The sequence below is a fragment of the Urtica dioica genome, chromosome 11, assembly GCF_054948205.1.
Source record: "Urtica dioica subsp. dioica isolate 48M chromosome 11, U.dioica_male_clone48M_v1_H2, whole genome shotgun sequence".
Classification (NCBI taxonomy): domain Eukaryota; kingdom Viridiplantae; phylum Streptophyta; class Magnoliopsida; order Rosales; family Urticaceae; genus Urtica; species Urtica dioica.
The window spans coordinates 19,883,498-19,903,336 of record NC_142766.1 but is presented as its reverse complement, the minus strand read 5'-3'; the positions used below and the strand labels follow the sequence as shown (position 1 = coordinate 19,903,336).

Genomic DNA, 19,839 nt, shown 5'->3' with positions numbered 1-19,839 from the left:
TGAAAAATCACTTGGCGAACATAGAGAAGACAAAAAGTGTGAAGATGTGCGACCAGGTTCCTCATGAAGTACAAGAGGAAATGCATAAGTTACTCTACGTACGCTCTCAAAAGAAGAAGGAACGTGAAAGTTTGTGTGAGGCGATGCGAGCAGACCTTCACAAAAGTCTAGGGGACTCTGACGAAGAAATAGACGAAGGTCCCGGTGGATCTTTGAGGTCCTCTGATCCAAGAAGATCGCACTCCGGGATCAAGAGGTTGGCCAAAGCTGTCGACCGATTCTTCATTCACGAGTGACGTATACATATGTCCTACGATTATCACTTATAATTAGTGTGTTTTATCGTACGTGTTGTAATAATTTTATACTCTACTTATGGTATTTTATGTTTAAGAACTCAGTTTATGTTTGGTATGAACCTTTGTTTGAAGTATGAAGTATGAACTATGAAAACTATTTTTATTATTGTAAAATATTTGTCTGAATCCCCCTCGGGTTCCTACATTTTTTGCCGGGTTCCTACCGGTAAACGGGTTCCTACCGGTATCGGTTTCCTTTTTTTTTCCTGAATCCCCCTCGGTTTCCTCTCCGTAAGCGGTATCCCCCTAAAATTGGGGCCCCGGTACGGTAACGGTAACGGTAAGGCGATCCTTGGTTAGTTTCTTCATAAATAGGGTTAGTTTTGAAAGACAAAAAAAAAAAAAAAAACAAACTTGGTTAGTCTATCTTGGGCCGGATCGGTATAGGGCCCTTTAAACGCCTGATTCTTAAATGGGCCTCCTAAGCGGCCCTCTCTACATCACATTGAACCACGCAGAGTTTCGCAATATTCACTTAATAAGTAACAACTTTATGAAAATGCGTACACCAATGGAATTTATCTTCTTCTCAAGGGTTAAAATGCAATCAAACAACTAATAACGCAAAGAACGAAAGAGAAGAGACGGTACATCGGTCTCAGCAGAGCAGGGTTTAAGAAAAAGGGCTTGGTAAAGAAAAGAGAAGCTCAGAGAGAGAGAGAGAGAGAGAGAGAGAGAGAGGAGAGAGAATGGCCGGGAAATCTGGAGCAACTCCGACAACATACTCGCCGTCTCCGAAGACGAAGACGCCCATTTTCAAGAGCGACGACCTCGATTGGGTCCGACCGGATGGTCGCGGCTTCCACCACTGTAGACCCGCTTGTAAGTACATATATACACACATAAATCGCTTTTATTTCTTCCCGATCATATTCTAGTTTACAAGGTTTGGTTCTGAAACATACAATTACAAATGAGAAAGATATAGAGAATAGTATTGAAGTGGTTGGTTTTTGACAGTTTTCAGGACTGGTGCTGTGAATGCGGCTTCAGGATCTGCCTACGCAGAGTTCGGTAACACAAAGGTCATCGTCTCCGTGTGAGTACATCTTCTTTATATCTATAGACTATAATAGTCTATACACATTCACACTCAAACACAACAAGAATCTAATTTTGTTTGTTTTAGGTTTGGACCAAGAGAGAGTAAAAAGGCGATGCTGTACAGCGATATCGGCCGCTTGAATTGCAATGTCAGCTTCACCAGTTTTGCCACACCCGTTCGCGGACAGGTATTTCATAATTTGTTTCTTTTTTATTTTATTTTATTTTTGTTTATCTTTATATTGAATGAATTTGGTTATGCTAGGGAGTGGATAACGGCGAGTTCTCTTCCATGCTTCACAAGGCCTTGGAAGGCGCGATCATATTAGAGAGTTTTCCTAAAACCACCGTCGATGTCTTTGCTCTGGTCTTGGAATCTGGCGGCAGTGAGTTTTTTTTGTCTCGCATTTTTTTTTTTGGATCTTGGGATTGCTATAGAGTCTAGTCCTCTTGCTTTGTGTCGTTGAATTTCGACTGGGAATTCGACTTGTGCTTACAAGTCTCGTGTCCTTGTGAGAGAGCTTGTTGTGGGAATAAGCTCAATAGGCAATCCTAAGTTAGCTAGCTTGAAATTTAAGACTTTATTTTCTCGAGAACATTGGGATTGTGATAAGGGTTTTATACAGTCAAATGAACTAATTAATGTTAGGGGGATTAGAATTAGTTCTATAAAAAAGAAGTAACCAATAAATATGAGCCGAGAATCAATCAATCACATTCTTTAAGTTTGCTATTCAGCGTTCTTCTGGACAAAGTCTACATATTTCCCCGGAGAAGATCAAATTTTAACGATGATTTGATTTTTTTTTTTTTTTTTTTAATTCTCGCTTGTTTTCTTGTGCGATCAAATCCGTGTTTTGTTGGCAGGCGATCTTCCCGTTGTGATATCGTGCGCAAGTGTTGCTCTAGCCGATGCGGGAATAATGATGTACGACCTCGTCACTTCAGTTTCTTTGGTATTGCTCTTCTTCCTCATTGGGCAATAATGATTTTGTCACACGTGTGTGTGTGTGTGTGTGTGTGTTATAGTTGTACGGATTTGAATCATTGGAGAACAGTCTTGTCTCAGGAAAAGCCTAGTGATTGATCCGATTTTGGAAGAGGAAAGGCACGAAGACGGAGGCTTGATGATGGCCTGTATGCGTTCTCGCTATGAAGTCACTCAACTCACGATCACGGGAGAATGGTCGGCTGCCAAAATCAACGAGGTCCGTTCTTTAATCCGTTTTTTTCGTTAATAGTTTCGGTTTCAAACCCTGATTTCTACATTCTGAAACCGATGGGTGTTTGGAAACAGGGAATGGGGCTCTGCCTCGACGCGTGTTCGAAGCTGTCGGAGATCATGAGATCGTGTTTGAAAGAATCTTCTTCTGCCTCACATGAATAGATAGATATTGCGATTCTCAAACTCTTTTTTAGTTTTTCTGTTATGTTTGCTTATCATCTGAACGTGCAACTTTTGGTGGGAAGTTAAATTTTGTAGTGTATATGTAGGATTTACAACTTAAGTGCCGCTGCCGTTTTATCGTTTAGACGTTCTTGCCACTTCTTTTTTCGTTTTAGAAATTGGACCTGAATATTATCAACAATGATGAATTGGACAAAAAATACAAAACGTTTTTTTGCACCATCGAAGAACTTAATTCCTCGGAGACCTAGTTAGCTATTGTTAGTTTATAAATACTTATTTTTACTAACGTATAGTTTTATTTAGTTTTTATATTTTCCTGTTTATAATTTTATTTAGAATGAAAACTATAATTGTCTGAAAATTAAAAAATAAGTATTTATTGAGATTTTAAAATGCGAGATATTTTGGGATTATCATATTCAAACAAGGTAGTTGCGTGACTCTCTTTTTGCTCATCCACACAATAACATGTGAAAATAATTGAAAGTAACCGTTTTCCGTAACTTTTTTTTTTAATATTAGCCGTTGAACTTTCTAATTTTAATAAATAATCGTTTTTAATAACAATTAACCAGATTTCAATAAAAGTAAATTAGATTTAAATAGCTTTTAACCAGATTTTTATAACAGTTTACCAAATTTCAATAACAGTTAACCAGATTTCAATAGTTGTTGACAATATTTCAATAATTGATTATCAGATTTCAATAATTGTTGGCTAAATATGAAGGTATTTTTGTCCGAAAAAAAACAGTTACTAGTGAAGTATTTTAAAAAATGTGAGTGAAATATGAAAAACGACGCATTTTTAAGTTAGTTACGAATGTTTCTTAATATGTTGCCAATTCTTTACATTTATGTCCGAAAGTAGCCCATTTAGAACAAAAAATCCAGGCCCAATAAACTACTGCTTTACTTGGTATTTTGTTTTTGTTACCCAAGTACTGTTTGCATATACTTTTTCTTACCGTATACTTATACATATAACTTATTTTCTTTGATCTTCACTATTTTTTTACCTTTTAATTTACAGTTTTATTTAAATTTTTTTCACGGTTTGTAGTTTTATTTTAAATAGGAGTTTTTATCATTATTTCAATTTAACACTATAGTAGTTAAGGAAAGTTATTTATAGTCAAAAGAAACTTCATATCAGAATTTATTTATTATGTATAATTTTTTCATTTGTTAGAACGAAGGGTTCGGATTTCTTTATAGAGTGTTTGATAGAAGAATTAAGTTATTACTCATAATTCTATTTCAAAGAAATCCTCTGATATGATATCTCATTTGTTTGTGGATGCCAGCTTAACGAAATAATATACAAACCGAACATGTGAATCAAATATCAATAATTCGAAAATTTTGTCACACACCAAATCAAAATTTACATGTTGCGGATCGACTATATCAGTATCTCACTTGGACATACGTACGTGTTATAACTTATAATAATAATAATAATAATAATAATAATAATAATAATAATAATAGTAATAATAATACCTTCTGGAAAGTTATAAACAAAATAATAACTGATATAACTTGGGAGTTTGGTGACTGTTGAGAGCGTGTGGGGTCATGACACGTGGCATATAGATACCATAATCTTGATGGGTCCCACATCATTCAGCTGAAGAGGCCAGAGAGAAAATGCTGGCATTTGGTGAGCGAACAGATTGATTTGATTAATTGAAAGCACAACCATTGTCTCTATTAAACCGCTATAACGTTCACATTAATTCCAAAGCCTTGGATCGACAATGCTACAGCTATTACTGAGTTTTTCTTGCCTCCTTTTGGAACATACCTTTTCCTTTAAGTCTCAGACTTTAATTTGTTCTTTGATTTTTATCTTAATTGAGAAAACAAAATATCAATTATTAGGTTGTAGTACCGTACAGTACTGACTAAAGTCACAATGATCACAGAAATAATATGACTCGTAACGATTATTAGGAAGAAAACCTTGGTCATCCTATTCCACGTGTTCTTTAATTACTTAATTAACCTCATCGCCTCTTAATAGCTGTACCCATGAATTCTACGCGATATAAATTATTTTCTGCCAATAATTATGTTTATAACAACGTAATAGCTTCTTATCACTTTGACATGTTGGTGACTTTATTTTTTTTTATACGAGATATATAGTCTGTTATGGGTATCAGGCATAAATTGTAGTACGACATCAGATTTTTACTTGATACTAAATATACCATAAATTGTTTAACAGAAAATAGTGTCTCTTGAAGATTGAACAACTCTTTGTGCTTCTGACTCGACCAAGTTTATAAACATACTCCACAATAACTCGAGATGTAATCACTAGCAGAGTCAGTTAAATATTAGCAAATACGCTCATGTGAAATTGATTTTTATGCAGCAGCTGATGTGTCATCATTTTATTCATTTAGCCACTGATGTGCCATCATATTATTCATTTATGTATCCTGGTGGCCCCACTTATTTTTCAAGATGTTACACATTTTTATAGTAATGCTGATGCGCTGAAAACGATGCAAGCAAATTCCTTTTCTTCTCAATTTTTCGTATTTTTAACTAAAAATTATATATTTATATATTTTCTCCATTGACATTGACAGTAATTTCTAGCTCCACCACTGGACGTAATATAATATCATATGTTTCTTAACTGAAAATTTTTCGGAATAAGATTTCGTACAAAGGCCAGCATGACAAAATCTGTCGAATTTCGAATGAGAATCCATATACCGTTGTAATTATCTTGTAATGGTTCGTCTGAAGTCTGAACCGATTACAAATGTATAATAGCATAGCTATTTTGTTTATGAACGAACACGAACCCGCCATTTTGCCGTCTCTAGTTGCGCGTTTTACTCAGGAGATTATAAACTCTTGAACTATAGAGGCTTGCACAATTCACTTTGCACGATGGTCCCTAAAAAATTGTTGTGCAAATAATACAAAAAGTGACAATCATGAAACTTAGTACTTAAAAGATTTTATCGTGGGGAACGTAAAGGATTTCATATTGTATGAAGAAAAAAGTACTAACATGAAAGCTAGAGTCTCTAAAAACAAAATTACAAAAAAAAAAAAAAAAAAAAAAAAAAAAAAAAAAACTAGGCCTATAATTACTTAATACCAAAATGGTTCAATTTGATAGTATGAAGCCGGTAAAGGGCCGAGATCTCGCTGGTTTGTCGGATTAGATTAGCCTTATTACTAAAATCTGATTAAAGCAAAGAATTTGATTTAAAAACAAAAGAGTTTTATTATTGTCTGTATTTACCTCAATTTACGAAAATGTTCCACCGTCACACCTAGGGACAGCCAAGATTGGGAGCTACGGTGGACCATTTTGGTGACGTTGAAGCCGACCACTTTTTAAACCACCATTATATAATGAAATGAAGAAAAAAAAAAGAAGTGTTGACAAAAACGAGTCTACTTACGGGTCTTAGTGAACATTTTATAATGAAAAGAAAGAAAAAAAAAATTAGGAAGAGAAACTTAGTAATATATCATTGATACTACATAGAAAAATAGATGGATATAAATTCGTAAGTCATTATTCAGAATGAATTCCAAAGAGAAATAAATCAATCAAATCTGAGGATTCGGTGAATTAAAATAGAAATTGGGAACGGATTTTTTATTTGTATTTTTTTGCTAAGGATTCGATTGGGTTCACCGGAGAGTTTGGAGAGCTTGGGAGGACACACGTCCTCAAGTTAAGTGACGATTTGATTTTGTTATAGATGAAAAGACAATAATGATATGAAACATGATATTGAGAGATAAAAATCGAGTTTTTATATTACGAGTATCAAGTTATTACGAAGACCGTAGTACAAGAGACAAAAATGTCATTTATTCAAACATTATTTACTCTTTTTTTTTGGTAAATTAGCAAAATAGCCAAATCAAACCTTATGATTTGCTATATAGCCAAGGTTTTGTAAATACTAAGTAAATAGCCACTCGGATGACGTGGCCCAATAATATGTTTTTTCATTTCCAAATTTACCCCTGTTGCGTTTGAATTTCGAATATTTATGAAATTTCTGATTATATAACTTCCCGGTTTTTTTGAATTTAAATTCCTCATATAACTTCCCTTTATTTTAGGAACTAATTTGGACGTTGAACCTTGGCAATTTATTTGTTTCCTATTATATTATTTTCTTATATTTACTGCATGATTTATCTTGTCTCGTTTTATTATTTAAATTTCTTGTTTCTAACGCACATATATTTCAAACGTTGTTATATCTCTCTTTCACGGCAGGTTCATCCCAGTTTATTAATGTATTTACGTATATTTACATACTGTTATAATGCAGTATATTTACATGCTGTTATTTACATATATTTACATGCTGTTATAACGCACATTAAAGATGTTCATGTGGCGGCTATGAGCATGATTGTTTGTTTGACCGACATCCTTGTAAATCCAAAAACACCAATTTTAAACTCATTTACAATGGTATTATGTGTAAATAATGACTTGCAAATAATCTGGGCCTGTCTGACATTTACACATATTTACTGCAAAATATGTCAATCATATTTTCTTCTAATATCCAAAGACACGAATTCTTCAAACACATTTACAATGGTATTACTCATACACTAACACACATTAAAACATAATCAATACACTACTCAATAAGATCTAGATATAACACATCAAGTTTTAGACATCATACCCAAACCTGTGAAATTTTTCGGATAAATGAACAAAAATCCATTGATTCATTACACAGAGGAAGAAGAATAAGCAATACCATCTTATTTCATAACCGATTCCTAAACACTTTTTCCATGTTTTAACGTGTAAATCGATGTTGAACATTAGTAAAAACGAGTTACAATTGGAATAAATTACACATGCATACATGTTTGAGATCCCCTCGCCGAAATCGGTAGTCGGAGAAGATTGATGCAGTTCGTCGGAGAAAGTGACGCGAGCTGAAATTTTTTTTTGGGAGAAATCTTTTTTTTTTTTCTTTCTTAATTGCCGTGTGATAAGAGGTTGTGAGTTGATCGGTTTTAAATATGCAGTTATTACTCCCCTCAAATCTCGGAATCACGTTTTTTTTAAAGTCAACTGCTGTGATTATGGGCGGGAATCATTTGGGTGTTTTTGTAAATTTAGGAGTGTATTAAATGATATCTGGCTATTTACTTAGTATTTACAAAACCTTGGCTATTTAGCAATTTTAAAGGTTTGAGTTGGCTATTTTGCTAAATAATTGTTTTTTTTTAGAAATTGATCCATTTGCCACCAATTTCATAACATTTTCCCACTTTCCACCAAAACACTAATTTATCCCAAAATGCCACCATGATCTATGTCAACAATGTTGACATCTATTTTTTCCCTTCACTATGAGATGTCAACATTGTTGACATAGATGTCAACAATGTTGACATCTTGGTGACATTTTAGGACAAATTAGTGTTTTGATGAAAAATGGGAAAATGTTATGAAATTTGTGGCAAATGAGGCGATTTCTCTTTTTTTTTTTTTTTGGTTAAAACTCTTACCACAACTCAAAACGTGCGATTGTCTTTCGCGTTGTAGGTTGGATATAAAATCCATGATTGTTTATAATTAGTAGTTTAGTACTACCCCAATTACAAGGCAATTGCAAATTTAGAAGATTATCATATCAGACATCTCATGCATAGTTGTGTAAAGCAATGTCCATATCACACTTTCGTGTCCTACGAAAGATTATCATATCAGACTCTCATGCAAAGTTGTGTAAAGCAATGTCCATATCACAGTTTCGTGTCCTACGAATTGCAATGTCCGCTTTTCTAAATTATATTCGGACCATACATTATGCTAAGCTAAGGAAATAATTTTTTTTTTTTAACAAATAAAAATACCAACTACTGTATTAATTAGGAGCCAGTGAAATGCCACTGAGGACCTTTTGTGATAGATAGATTCAACTTTTGGCTTTGCCGCCCAGCTAAAGGTATATTTATTATAAAATTAATTCTTCTTAAAATTAGTTTCAAAAAGTTAATATAAATTCCATAATTGGGGCCATTGGAAAAAAAAGTTATATATTCCAACGTATGTATGTACACACAAACATGGAACACGGTATTTTCTTGTAATGTATTTACTATATAAATTATACACATATGAAATGCATTTGGGTCGCTATCATATTTATATGACTTCATTTTCAACACATTCCGTACAATTGGACTTTTATTCCTATCCACACATATTTTCAATTTTTTTATTCTTAACTAAGACTAATGGGTTATCAATATTGATTTTTTTCTTTAAATTTTTCTTTCGATATATTTTTATATGGAAACTTAAAGCTTTACCGAAAAAAAGTAATGGTCGTCATTTTTATGTATCATGGACCTCATGGTAATCTAAAGAGTAAGAAATATATAAATATATTATAATGTGAAGAAGAAAAAAAAGACATTTAAACACTTTTTATTTGAGGTTTTATCTTTTATCTATCTATAAAAATCAAATAACCTAAAATAGAAAGACAAGTGGTAGATTGGGTGTTATTTTGTTTAGGATTTACTTAATGTAAAAGAAACCGTACAAAGAAGACAGCAAATAAGTACAAGTTTTGATTCCATGAGCATAATCATTAATACACACATTACACAAACAACAAGTCTATAACTTAGTCAACTCGTTTCTTGGATCGTCGCCATAATTAAATAAAACCTCTCTTATTAATCAATAAATAATTGAAAAGGAAGAATCTTTCTTCTCTCTGCTGAAACAGCCTCTAACATTTTGTTTTTTCTTTGGACATATTTCCATGGTTTTGTCTCCGTATCGTTATTGGTTGTGTGTTGATGGAGTTATTAGATTGTAGATAAAATCATTAATTTATTTGCGCGCAGAAATTTATTTATAATATCCGAACTTCTGACTTGATCATATTATATTAAAGTGTAAATTTACGTTAGTTACTCGAGTTTCTTTCTGTCATTTTCTTCAACTTCCAAATTATCAGCATCAATAAATGGTAATTTACGTGCTAAATATTTAGAAGAAAAATATTGCTGTAGATAAATTGCTTTATTGGAATTTTATTTTATTTTTTGTGCTCGCCTAAGTCTTCAGCTCATTTTCTGGGTCATTCAAATATTCTGTTTCGATTTCATTTAGCTTCTGTGATTTCTACTGGAAGCTCATAAAAGATCTGCCAAAAGACTCAGCAGAGAATTACACATAACGCTTGTGAGTATTTTACCTTTACTTATAAGAATTATATACCAAAATTCAATTTTTTTTTTCTTCTCTACCTGGTGGTTTATATGGCCATTGAAGTTAGTCAGTCATATATACTTATTTCTCTGGTCTTTAAGTCGCAGAAAAGAAAAGACACTCCAGAGATTTGACAAATTCAGTACAACAGCAAATAAAATAAGTCAACTTACCTCATGTCCATTCCTTTTAAACGTATCACAGGCGTTAAACTAATTATTAAAGCAACGAGTCACATGTTTCACCTTCACGTCCAACTTCTTTCTCTTTTCTTTTCTCTCTCTCTCTCTCTCTCTCTCTCTCTCTATGCTTTCACATGACTCAAGGCCTAGAAGAACTTCTTGTGGCTTTTACATATATATATATTAAACTCCTAGAAGTACTCAATATAATTTCTACCACGCAGATAAATAAAATAAACAAAACAAACAAGAGAGATGAATTACGGGAACTCGAGATCCGTGAAATTCAAGGACGTGGAATCGGCGAAGAACAACTTCAACTTCATATTCGACGTGCACAAGGAGCGGCGGCGAGCCACGTCGGCGTTCAAGTCGAAGGTCCTTTCGCGGGTGTTCTCGGAGGACTACGAGATCGTGCGGCGGAAGATTCTAGACCCTCGCGGACCGTCGATCCGGGGCTGGAACAAGGTCTTCCTGGTGACGTGTCTGGTCTCGCTTTTCGTGGACCCGCTCTTCTTCTACCTCCCCATCGTCAGGACCGAGACGTGCATCGACATCGGGCTCAGCCTCGAAGTCGCGCTCACGGCCGTCCGATCAATCGCCGACGCGTTCTACGTCGTCCAGATTTTCATCAAGTTTCGCACGGCTTATATAGCCCCGTCTTCGCGCGTTTTCGGGAGAGGAGAGCTCGTCATCGATGCTTCTAAGATCGCCCGGCGATATCTCAGACAGAATTTCTGGATTGATCTCGCCGCCGCTCTGCCCCTCCCACAGGTTTTTTTTTTTTTTTTTGTATGGCTGATCATTTATATTTTGGGCTGGAGTGTTTATTACACTTATCGGACTCTGATGCCATGTCACATTATGACATTCACTAAAAAAATTACTGAACATGTATATCTTATCCTTGAAAGTTAAAGAGTCTATTTTAATTTACTGGTTTTGCTTCAAAAGCTAAACAATGCTATCGTTAAAAAAAAAAAAAAAAAAAAAAACATCTTTGTGCTCAAATTTTGAATTTTTTATATTTTTCAATTTCATCAGGAAATTTCAAATTAACCCTTCCGAGGATTAATTTTCAAATTAGCCCCCCTAGCTACGTCTTCTAGCTCTGTCTACGGTCACATTGCAAAGAATTTTATCAATTTTTATATTTTTAGCCAAAACTTACATAATTTTTCAATTTTTTTATATATACTTAAATAATTTGTTTATCAAATTTGCCCCATCTGATTGTAATTCCTCCGCCACCGCCTGATCGGAAAAGATTTTTAAAAATGAATGAAAGTAGTAATTCAGGATATCTTTGGGACTTCTTTCTATAGTTACGATATATATATATATATTTTTTTTTTTATGTTTTTGATAAAAATAGATACTTATAAATTGCTTATATAAGTCTCAAAAATGTTACTAGCAGTGTCAAAGTTTTTTTTTTTTTTTTTTTTACGATGTAACTTTCATAATTTTGAAGAAAATTTGAGCTATTTTGCTAATCAATTAGTTTCAAATAGTTATTTTATAAAAACAATTCTAAAAAATTGACTATTGTTTTTGTTTTTATTTTCGGTTTTAGGTATTGATTTGGATAGTTATACCGAATATGAGCGGATCGACAATGACCAATACGAAGAACGTCCTGAGATTCATCTTGATATTTCAGTATTTTCCTCGGCTTTATCTGATATTTCCGTTATCGTCGCAAATCGTAAAGGCCAACGGGGTCGTCACGGAAACGGCTTGGGCCGGGGCGGCCTATAATCTCGTTCTCTACATGCTGGCAAGCCATGTTAGTCCCAAAAAAAAAAAAAAGGAAAAAAAAAAATCATTTTATAATGTCTTCTTTCTCAATTCATGCTTATATCATTTTTCTTTTTAATAATAATTATGGGAAAAAAAAAAAGGTTTTAGGAGCTTGCTGGTACTTGCTTTCCATAGAGAGACAAGAGGCGTGTTGGAGAAGCATTTGCGAATCGGAGATGCCATTTTGCGAATACGATTACTTTGACTGCAACAAAGTCAGAGAAACCAACAGGCAGAGCTGGTACGAAGCCAGTGACGTGGCAGTCCAATGCAACCCAAAGAACAAGCTTTACGAGTTCGGCATTTACGGCGACGCCGTTTCTTACGAAGTCACCGTCTCGGCTTTCTTCAACAAATACTTTTACTGCCTCTGGTGGGGCCTCAGAAATCTCAGGTATTCATTTCATTCACATTAACACACAATCTCTATTTCTCTTATGGAGTTTCACATTCATCAATCAGACACTGTATCGTATGTTCAGTTCGTTGGGACAAAATCTGATAACGAGCACGTTCGTGGGAGAGATCACATTCGCCATAATCATAGCGGTTCTAGGGCTCGTTCTGTTTGGGCTGCTCATCGGAAATATGCAAGTGAGTGAGTCTTACAATATTTGATTGCAAAAATGTATATAGATGATATCATAGAACATGACAAGTGTGTGTGTGATAAAACATGAAAGACGTATCTGCAATCGACGACGGTGAGGTTGGAGGAGTGGAGGATAAGGAGGAGCGACACGGAGCAGTGGATGCACCACCGGCAACTTCCGACGGAGCTGAGGCAGTCGGTGAGGAGGTACAACCAGTACAAGTGGATGGCCACCAGAGGGGTCGACGAAGAGTCTCTCCTCTCCGCCTTGCCTATGGATCTCCGCCGAGACATCAAGCGACACCTTTGTCTCGACCTTGTCAGACGAGTAAGCGAATCTCTCTCTCTCTCTCTCTCTCATAGCTCACAATTGGCCGTAAGTCGATTTGTTGGATTGTTTGCAAAATTTTCCGTCACCATTCTCCCTTTTAAAAAAAATGATAGTGTTAATAACGCGTATTAAATAAATTTAGTTATAAGGTTAGATTATGAAGAAAAAAAAATCATTGAAAATATCAATGAAATTTGTTGGAGTTCATTTTTTTTTTTATCAAGGATCAAATTACATGACAAGTTTAGAGGCCAATATATATCATTTGTGTCCATTGTGTTTAATCGAAACGCGGGGAATTATTCTCATGATTTCTAGAAATATCGGATACCATCATTATAAATAGCATGTGAATACTCTATAATGTATTAATAATTGTGGTGTGGGGTGGGATTTAGGTGCCCTTGTTGGACGAGATGGAGGAAAGGATGTTGGACGCGATATGTGAGAGGTTGAAGCCAGCACTGAGCACGGAAGGGACATACGTGGTGAGAGAGGCCGACCCGGTGAACGAGATGCTCTTCATCATCAGGGGACGCCTCGATTCTTCCACCACAAACGGCGGTCGGAGCGGCTTCTTTAACTCGTGTGTCCTCGGCCCTGGAGACTTCTGCGGCGAAGAGCTCCTAACTTGGGCCCTCGATCCCCGCCCCTCCTCATCCTCCTCCTCCGCCCTCCCCGCCTCCACGCGCACAGTCGTCGCCACCTCAGAGGTGGAGGCCTTCGCGATCGGGGCCCACGACCTCAAGTTCGTCGCCTCTCAATACCGCCGACTCCACACCACTCGACTTCGCCACAAGTTTCGGTTCTACTCACAGCAGTGGCGCCTCTGGGCCGCCTGCTTCATACAGGCGGCCTGGCGTCGCCACTTGCGTCGCACCGCTGCCTCGTATCTGCTCAACAAGCCCAACGATCATGATCACGACGACGATCGTGACTACCACTTCCAATGATCGCTATACATACTTAGATACATACTTAACAAACAATGACCGGATCATAGATAAAATTGTTCGTTAATGCGATACTCGAACTGAACATGTCTAATTGTCTTTTTTATTTCTACTAATGAATTTTGATACCAACGAATAGCGGTTAGCTCGGTGTTTATAAATATATTGGTCCAACGGTGGAATCCAAATCATCTGTCCTTTTTTGGTGACTGTCTTGGTGTCCCTTCAATCTTAATAAGACAATTTACTCATTTTAATTTATTTTTAAATAAATATAAACTAATAATTAAATAAAATGATGACATGGCTTATTTTGATTGAAATAACACTAAGAGAAACACCAAAAAGGGACGGAGGATCCAAGTTCCCAACGGTGTACTAATTATAGTCTTCTAGTTTTTCTCTATTATTAATTATGTGAAAATCGTATGTTTTCGGGACTTGTTTTTCAACATTTTATCTAGTTGTGTTTTGATTTTTTTTTTTTATGTTTTAGATTATAGAATGATTGGCTTTCTTCCATTATCTTGTTAGAGAAGTACTCTTAATTGTTTTATCTATACAAATCGAATAATCATCTTCTTTATTGTTAATGAATTACGATTGCTTGGATCTCTCTACCGACTAATATGAATACTTTGAAATAGTCAAAGAAGTACTTGAATTATAATGTGTCTTATTCTATACCTTGTATAAAAAAAACATAGATAAAATAAGCTAACACCAATATTTAGCGTTAGATACAATCCAACACAGATCTATTTAACTTCTATTAAGATGTTCTACACTTATTATGTAATACTTTATCAATATTCTAATAGAATGCTGAGAAAATATAAAAATTAAGTATAATCTTGAATTTTATTTTGTGTGTTAGTACTTTATGTTAGTTTGATAAATGAAGTCTGGTTTTTTTTTTAAATTTTTTTTACGGGTTTTAATCTCAAATAAGAGGCCCCATTGGACGTATGTGGGATGTACTTGATGATAAGTTACATGTGAAAATTGTCCGTTGTAGCGTTTTTTTTATTTCAATTAATTAAAAAAAACTATGTTTCAAGTTTTTTTAGCAAAAATAACTTTTTCAATTTGTAAACGTTTTTATTTATGCTTATAGATTTTTTTTTAATTTTAAATTTAGCTATTTAGGGCTTCATGTAACTTTATTTACTGTTTTATAGTTTCATTTGTAAATTAATAAAATAAATTTAGAGCCGTTTTTATAAATAATTATTTTTTAAAATAGTTATTTTTGAAATGTTTCCAACGAATTGAAAAGAGTCGTATATTTTTACATAGATGGAGCTTATTGTAAGGCTTTAAATGAATGGGCTTCGAGTTATGGACTGGACATGGGTCGTTGCACTTTAAAGGGGCCAATACAATAATAGATACATTGTAATTACATTCATAGTATGCCAAATTGATATTATACTTGGGTGCTTTTATGCTAGCTCAAAATCCTAGCGTTCTAATTTATGAACGAGTATTCTATGGAACACCCATATTTAATTTTTAAAATAGAACTCTCCACCAAAGCTAGTATTGAAAACCAGCGTATATAAAAAAAAAACAAATTAAAACAAAAAAAACACAAGCAATTCGTGGACCTTCTAGGCGAGAGCACGATTATTTTAGCCGATCAAAACGGCGGTACATGTGTGTCATGTTCTGTTGAGGCACGGTACAGCCATTTCTAAAACTTCTTGGCATTCGATTCCAAGATTGGTCCAATGTTATGAACAAATTCGTTCGCAAACTCCGTTCGCGCACGCACATTCATTTATTCAATAGGATGATTGAAAATGCATGATACGTGAGCAGTGAGCCCTATATTTATTAGAAGAAATTTCTGATTATTTAAAATTAATTTTTACTTAAAGAAATATCGACTATTCGATGTGCATGCCATGGTCTATTTTCCTCTCATCCTTCATTCTATGAAATCGGGATTCGTGGACGTTTTATATATAAACACTCGAGATTTGTGGCATTCGTCAAGTTATAACGCTATGGTGATGGTGTGATTATCCCAATTTATTATGTTATTAGCTCTGTTTTTAGGAGCCCATATGATACTTGGCCTATCCGAAATATGTTCCCATTATTGAACAATACTAGAAAATAAGCACTGCTTTTAATCATTGATTAAGTAGGAACATAATGAACGTGCTTTTTAGCTATTATCTTTAACTCCATCTTCCGAGGGCACAGACACCAATTTCTAAACTTTTGTTTAACTCTTGGCACAAGGAAAGGATTTCTTTTGGCCCTTTTTTGACCCATAAATATTGGGATTGATGAGGCTTTTTTTTTTTCTTTCTTTCTTTCTATGGATCTATCGTCACAATAACAGTACGAACTTTTCAACTTTCTTGGCATGGGCTTGACTGAACATGTTCCTGGGATTGGAATATTCTATTCTTTATCTAATAACAAGTTAATGTAACGGTGTTATTTGATCCACATTGCAGCTAAAAACATAAATGAACAGGTAAAAATAATATAGCATACATAGTTAGAATCTCTTTGATCATTTTATGGAAGAACACTGTTATTTTTCAAATTCCAGAAATGTTTTTGAATGTACTATTTTGGCTCGTGTACACAAAATAGGGTCTCAAATCGACGAACGGTCTAAATCATTAATATTTATTATTGTTTTTTAAGTGCATACCACTTGAACAATTTTTTTAAAAAAACTACGTAGATAATATAGTTGTTTCGTATGGTGATTTTGAACTGCCATTGTTGTTAAAGGGTTAACAAATGAATGATGTAATGTGAAAATTTTAAAACAAGCTTATAAATTTTTTGAATAAAAGCTTTAAAGTTAGGGCGGGTTAAAAGAGTAGCCCAAATAACTCAACTCTTTTAAAATTTTAGCTAATCTATTGATTTATTTAAACAAATAACCAGTCTAAACAAATATTATTTCATTATTCTTATTGTACCCCTGTTTAATAAAATACCAAACATTTCTCATATTTTTCCAAGCAAAAAAATATCGGCGAACGAATCATTGTAGGAGATGAATCGCCTCGAAAATGGCATCGGCGACGATTACTGCCTCATGGCGTGGCGGCGAGGTTGCTGCTCCTCCTCTTGTTCATGGATCGCATGCTTCGGCAGCGGCGTAGGATCGTGATCACCGATCTGCTTTCAATGGATGCGTCCGATCACGGCGGAGATCGGAGAAAAGCCATGGATGCGGGGATGGAAGAAGGTCCGCGAGTGGTCGGAGCTCGTGGTCGATTCACAGTGGAAGACGTTTATTCGACGATTAAATCGAATCGGTCGTCGGAGAACAATGTCACAGAAGCGATGTTCCAAATTGCGTGGAGAAGGTGATTTATCGATTGGGCCAATTCGAAAGGCTCCGAGAAGGAGACACTTGATCAGAGAGCGAGTGGTGTACGACGTCGACGTTAGGCTCTCCGGCGAGGCTCAGCCTGAGTTAATTGGATTAACTCTAACAGTTAATCGAATAAACTGCAACAGTTAATCGGATTAACTATCATAATTAATATGCAAAACTGGACTTGCGACCTTCGAACGACCGGATGTGCGCAACCGTAGGACTCGCCGATGTTCGAGATCGTTTTCGGAAGAGATTCGTCATACTTAATCGGATTAACTGTAACAGTTAATCAGATTAACTGTCGCCGAACTGGACTTTGAAGCCTCGTTTTACCAACTCTTTTCTTGCATACAGTCACGATCCAATTTCTCTCCTCTGATCACGGCTCTTCCATCTTCGCCGGAATTTTCACCGTCGGCGAGCCAGACATAATCCACCGCGCCCTCTGGATCTCCCGTCAGCATCGTGATCTTCCTCGTCATCATTCTCTTTCTCCTTTACAATCGGATTTCAATCTTCGGCAGAGACGACGATTTCGACTATTAATTTTGACGATTCCTATGCGTTTTCCGATGGATCTGATTCTAGTGCCTCGAGGCCTTCAATTTGCTCAACGAAAAATTGACTCTCATGTAAGTTTTTCCTCTTCGTTTTATCTGACGTCTCTCTATTTTGGTTACAAAGAAAGTGAAGAGAGAGAGAGAGAGGGAGAGAGAGAGAGAGAGAGAGAGAGAGAGAGAGAGAGTTGGGGTTGAGGTTGAGGATGGAAATAAAAAGGGTAATTTTGAAACCCAAATTAATGCGGGCCATTCTCTTAAAAAAACTGATAGGTTGGTTATTATTTTGATTGCTCCTATTTAAAGTGACTATTTAGTTACAAATCTCCTAAAATTAGTCTATAAATAGTTTTTTAATCCAACTATCAAGGGATAAAAACTGTTAAAAGGAAAAACAAACCCGGGAGCAAAAGTGGGCAGTCAGAAATACATAACCAACTTTTAAGGGACATTTCATGGGTCGATGTCTTTCTGGTATGAGAGTCTAGTCATTTTGCGGTTGGATCCCACTTTGACAATTGAAATGGTATCTGTTGCTGGTCAATTATATTTTGACACATGGTCGAGAATTTTTTGTTTTTTTGTTTTATAGGAAATGTCACCGAATTATAGATCAAATACTTTTCTATGGTCAATTGCGGTGATAAAGCAAACTAAAAGAGAAAAAGGGGAAATTTTTTAGAAATTTACAGGGGTGTCAAATCTCGAAAGTAATTGAAATCGATATTTTTTTCTAACATGCTTCTGGACGATATATTTGGTATCTTATTAAAAATTAATTTCCAACATGTTTTTTTTACTCCACGGACGTAATTGCTCTACTTGATCGCCTTGTAGAAGAGGGAATTAAAATACGACAAAAACAAATAAAGTTACTGATCTTACCATGATAATAATAAATTACAATGATAAGTTACTGGTGATGATAATGTCGTAACCCTAATTTCTCTCATGCAAAACAAAAAAAAAAAAAAAAAAAAAAAAATCCTAAAACCACCATGGTTTTTTGTTCTTGCGTTGTTCCAAACAAAAGACAAATCTATATAATTTCCGCTCCTGTGCTCTACCCTTTGGGAAGGCAATGAACTAAACTATATATATAAAGCATGACGAACTCACGGATATATATCTCTGATTTTGTAATCTATTGCTATCCTTCTACTGCTATGATATCTACACTAGTAACTAGGCCCGCTAATAATGAATACAACGATAAAATATATATTACCATATTTCACGTATAATCATGTTATAAAAAAAAAACTGGCCGCCCCCATAATGGGAAATTTTATTATTACTTCTGGACATGTTAATAATTTATTCGGTATTTTGAAGATAATTAAGACATTGTATTTATTTATTTTTAAATTATAGTTCAAGTTATAGAGAAATAAAATAAGTTAAACATGTGGTATATATCGCATGGGGGAATTATTAAGCCAACTGTTAACCTGTTATTAATGTTTCTTTATTTAATTTTTCTAAAATAAAACCAACGTGGTTCAGTTTAGGACTGAATTTTGTGTGACCATACATTGTGTTACTCATGTAATTTGCATGATCCGAGCATGGGCTCGGACGCTTTGAGAACGTCCGAAATCTATCACCGAGTCCGAGTCAAATAAGTTCAAGGGTTCATTAAGCTTAAGGAACGACTCGTTCATAAGCTAAGAACGAACCCTATCAAATAAAACTTCGGAGAGAAGAGAAGCTGATAGGTTAACAACTAGTCAAACAAAGAAAAATACGTGTAAATAAATTAAAACTTAAGTAAAACACACACATTTCGACAATTATTCCGAGCATCCGAGGAAATAACCACTCACTACACATGTTCTGAGAGCGGTTATCCAATAACTGCCAAGACGTGGGACTGATCACTCCACATACTCGACCCCAAGTCCTATAAATACACGAGGGGATTGAATTTCACCTCACAAGCACTCGCCAGAAGTCTTATATGTCGTTCAACACCCTCATTTACA

General features: G+C 35.1%; 2 protein-coding genes across 2 annotated transcripts; both read left to right on the top strand.

Annotated features, from left to right (window-relative positions):
* Nucleotides 1-874: 874 nt before the first annotated feature.
* RRP41L (3'-5'-exoribonuclease family protein) lies at nt 875-3,038 on the top strand. The gene is made up of 7 exons (XM_089629793.1): nt 875-1,181; nt 1,320-1,398; nt 1,489-1,591; nt 1,669-1,789; nt 2,271-2,359; nt 2,462-2,611; nt 2,701-3,038. Exons 1-7 carry the CDS (start codon nt 1,049-1,051, stop codon nt 2,788-2,790), a joined length of 765 nt encoding a protein of 254 aa, XP_089485919.1. The 5' UTR covers nt 875-1,048; the 3' UTR covers nt 2,791-3,038.
* Nucleotides 3,039-10,258: 7,220 nt separating this feature from the next.
* CNGC15 (cyclic nucleotide-gated channel 15) lies at nt 10,259-14,145 on the top strand. The gene is made up of 6 exons (XM_089630607.1): nt 10,259-11,031; nt 11,834-12,046; nt 12,162-12,454; nt 12,543-12,654; nt 12,744-12,980; nt 13,382-14,145. Exons 1-6 carry the CDS (start codon nt 10,513-10,515, stop codon nt 13,934-13,936), a joined length of 1,929 nt encoding a protein of 642 aa, XP_089486733.1. The 5' UTR covers nt 10,259-10,512; the 3' UTR covers nt 13,937-14,145.
* Nucleotides 14,146-19,839: the final 5,694 nt, after the last annotated feature.

What these genes read in the sequence shown, in the direction of transcription:
- RRP41L (XM_089629793.1), top strand. Translation starts at nt 1,049, where the DNA reads ATGGCCGGGAAATCTGGAGCAACTCCGACAACATACTCGCCGTCTCCG. An exon ending in ACAAAGGTCATCGTCTCCGT is followed by an intron (nt 1,399 to 1,488) that starts GTGAGTACATCT and finishes TGTTTGTTTTAG; the next exon opens with GTTTGGACCAAGAGAGAGTA. An exon ending in TCGTCACTTCAGTTTCTTTG is followed by an intron (nt 2,360 to 2,461) that starts GTATTGCTCTTC and finishes ATTGGAGAACAG; the next exon opens with TCTTGTCTCAGGAAAAGCCT.
- CNGC15 (XM_089630607.1), top strand. Translation starts at nt 10,513, where the DNA reads ATGAATTACGGGAACTCGAGATCCGTGAAATTCAAGGACGTGGAATCG. An exon ending in TCTACATGCTGGCAAGCCAT is followed by an intron (nt 12,047 to 12,161) that starts GTTAGTCCCAAA and finishes AAAAAAAAAAAG; the next exon opens with GTTTTAGGAGCTTGCTGGTA. An exon ending in TGGGGCCTCAGAAATCTCAG is followed by an intron (nt 12,455 to 12,542) that starts GTATTCATTTCA and finishes TCGTATGTTCAG; the next exon opens with TTCGTTGGGACAAAATCTGA.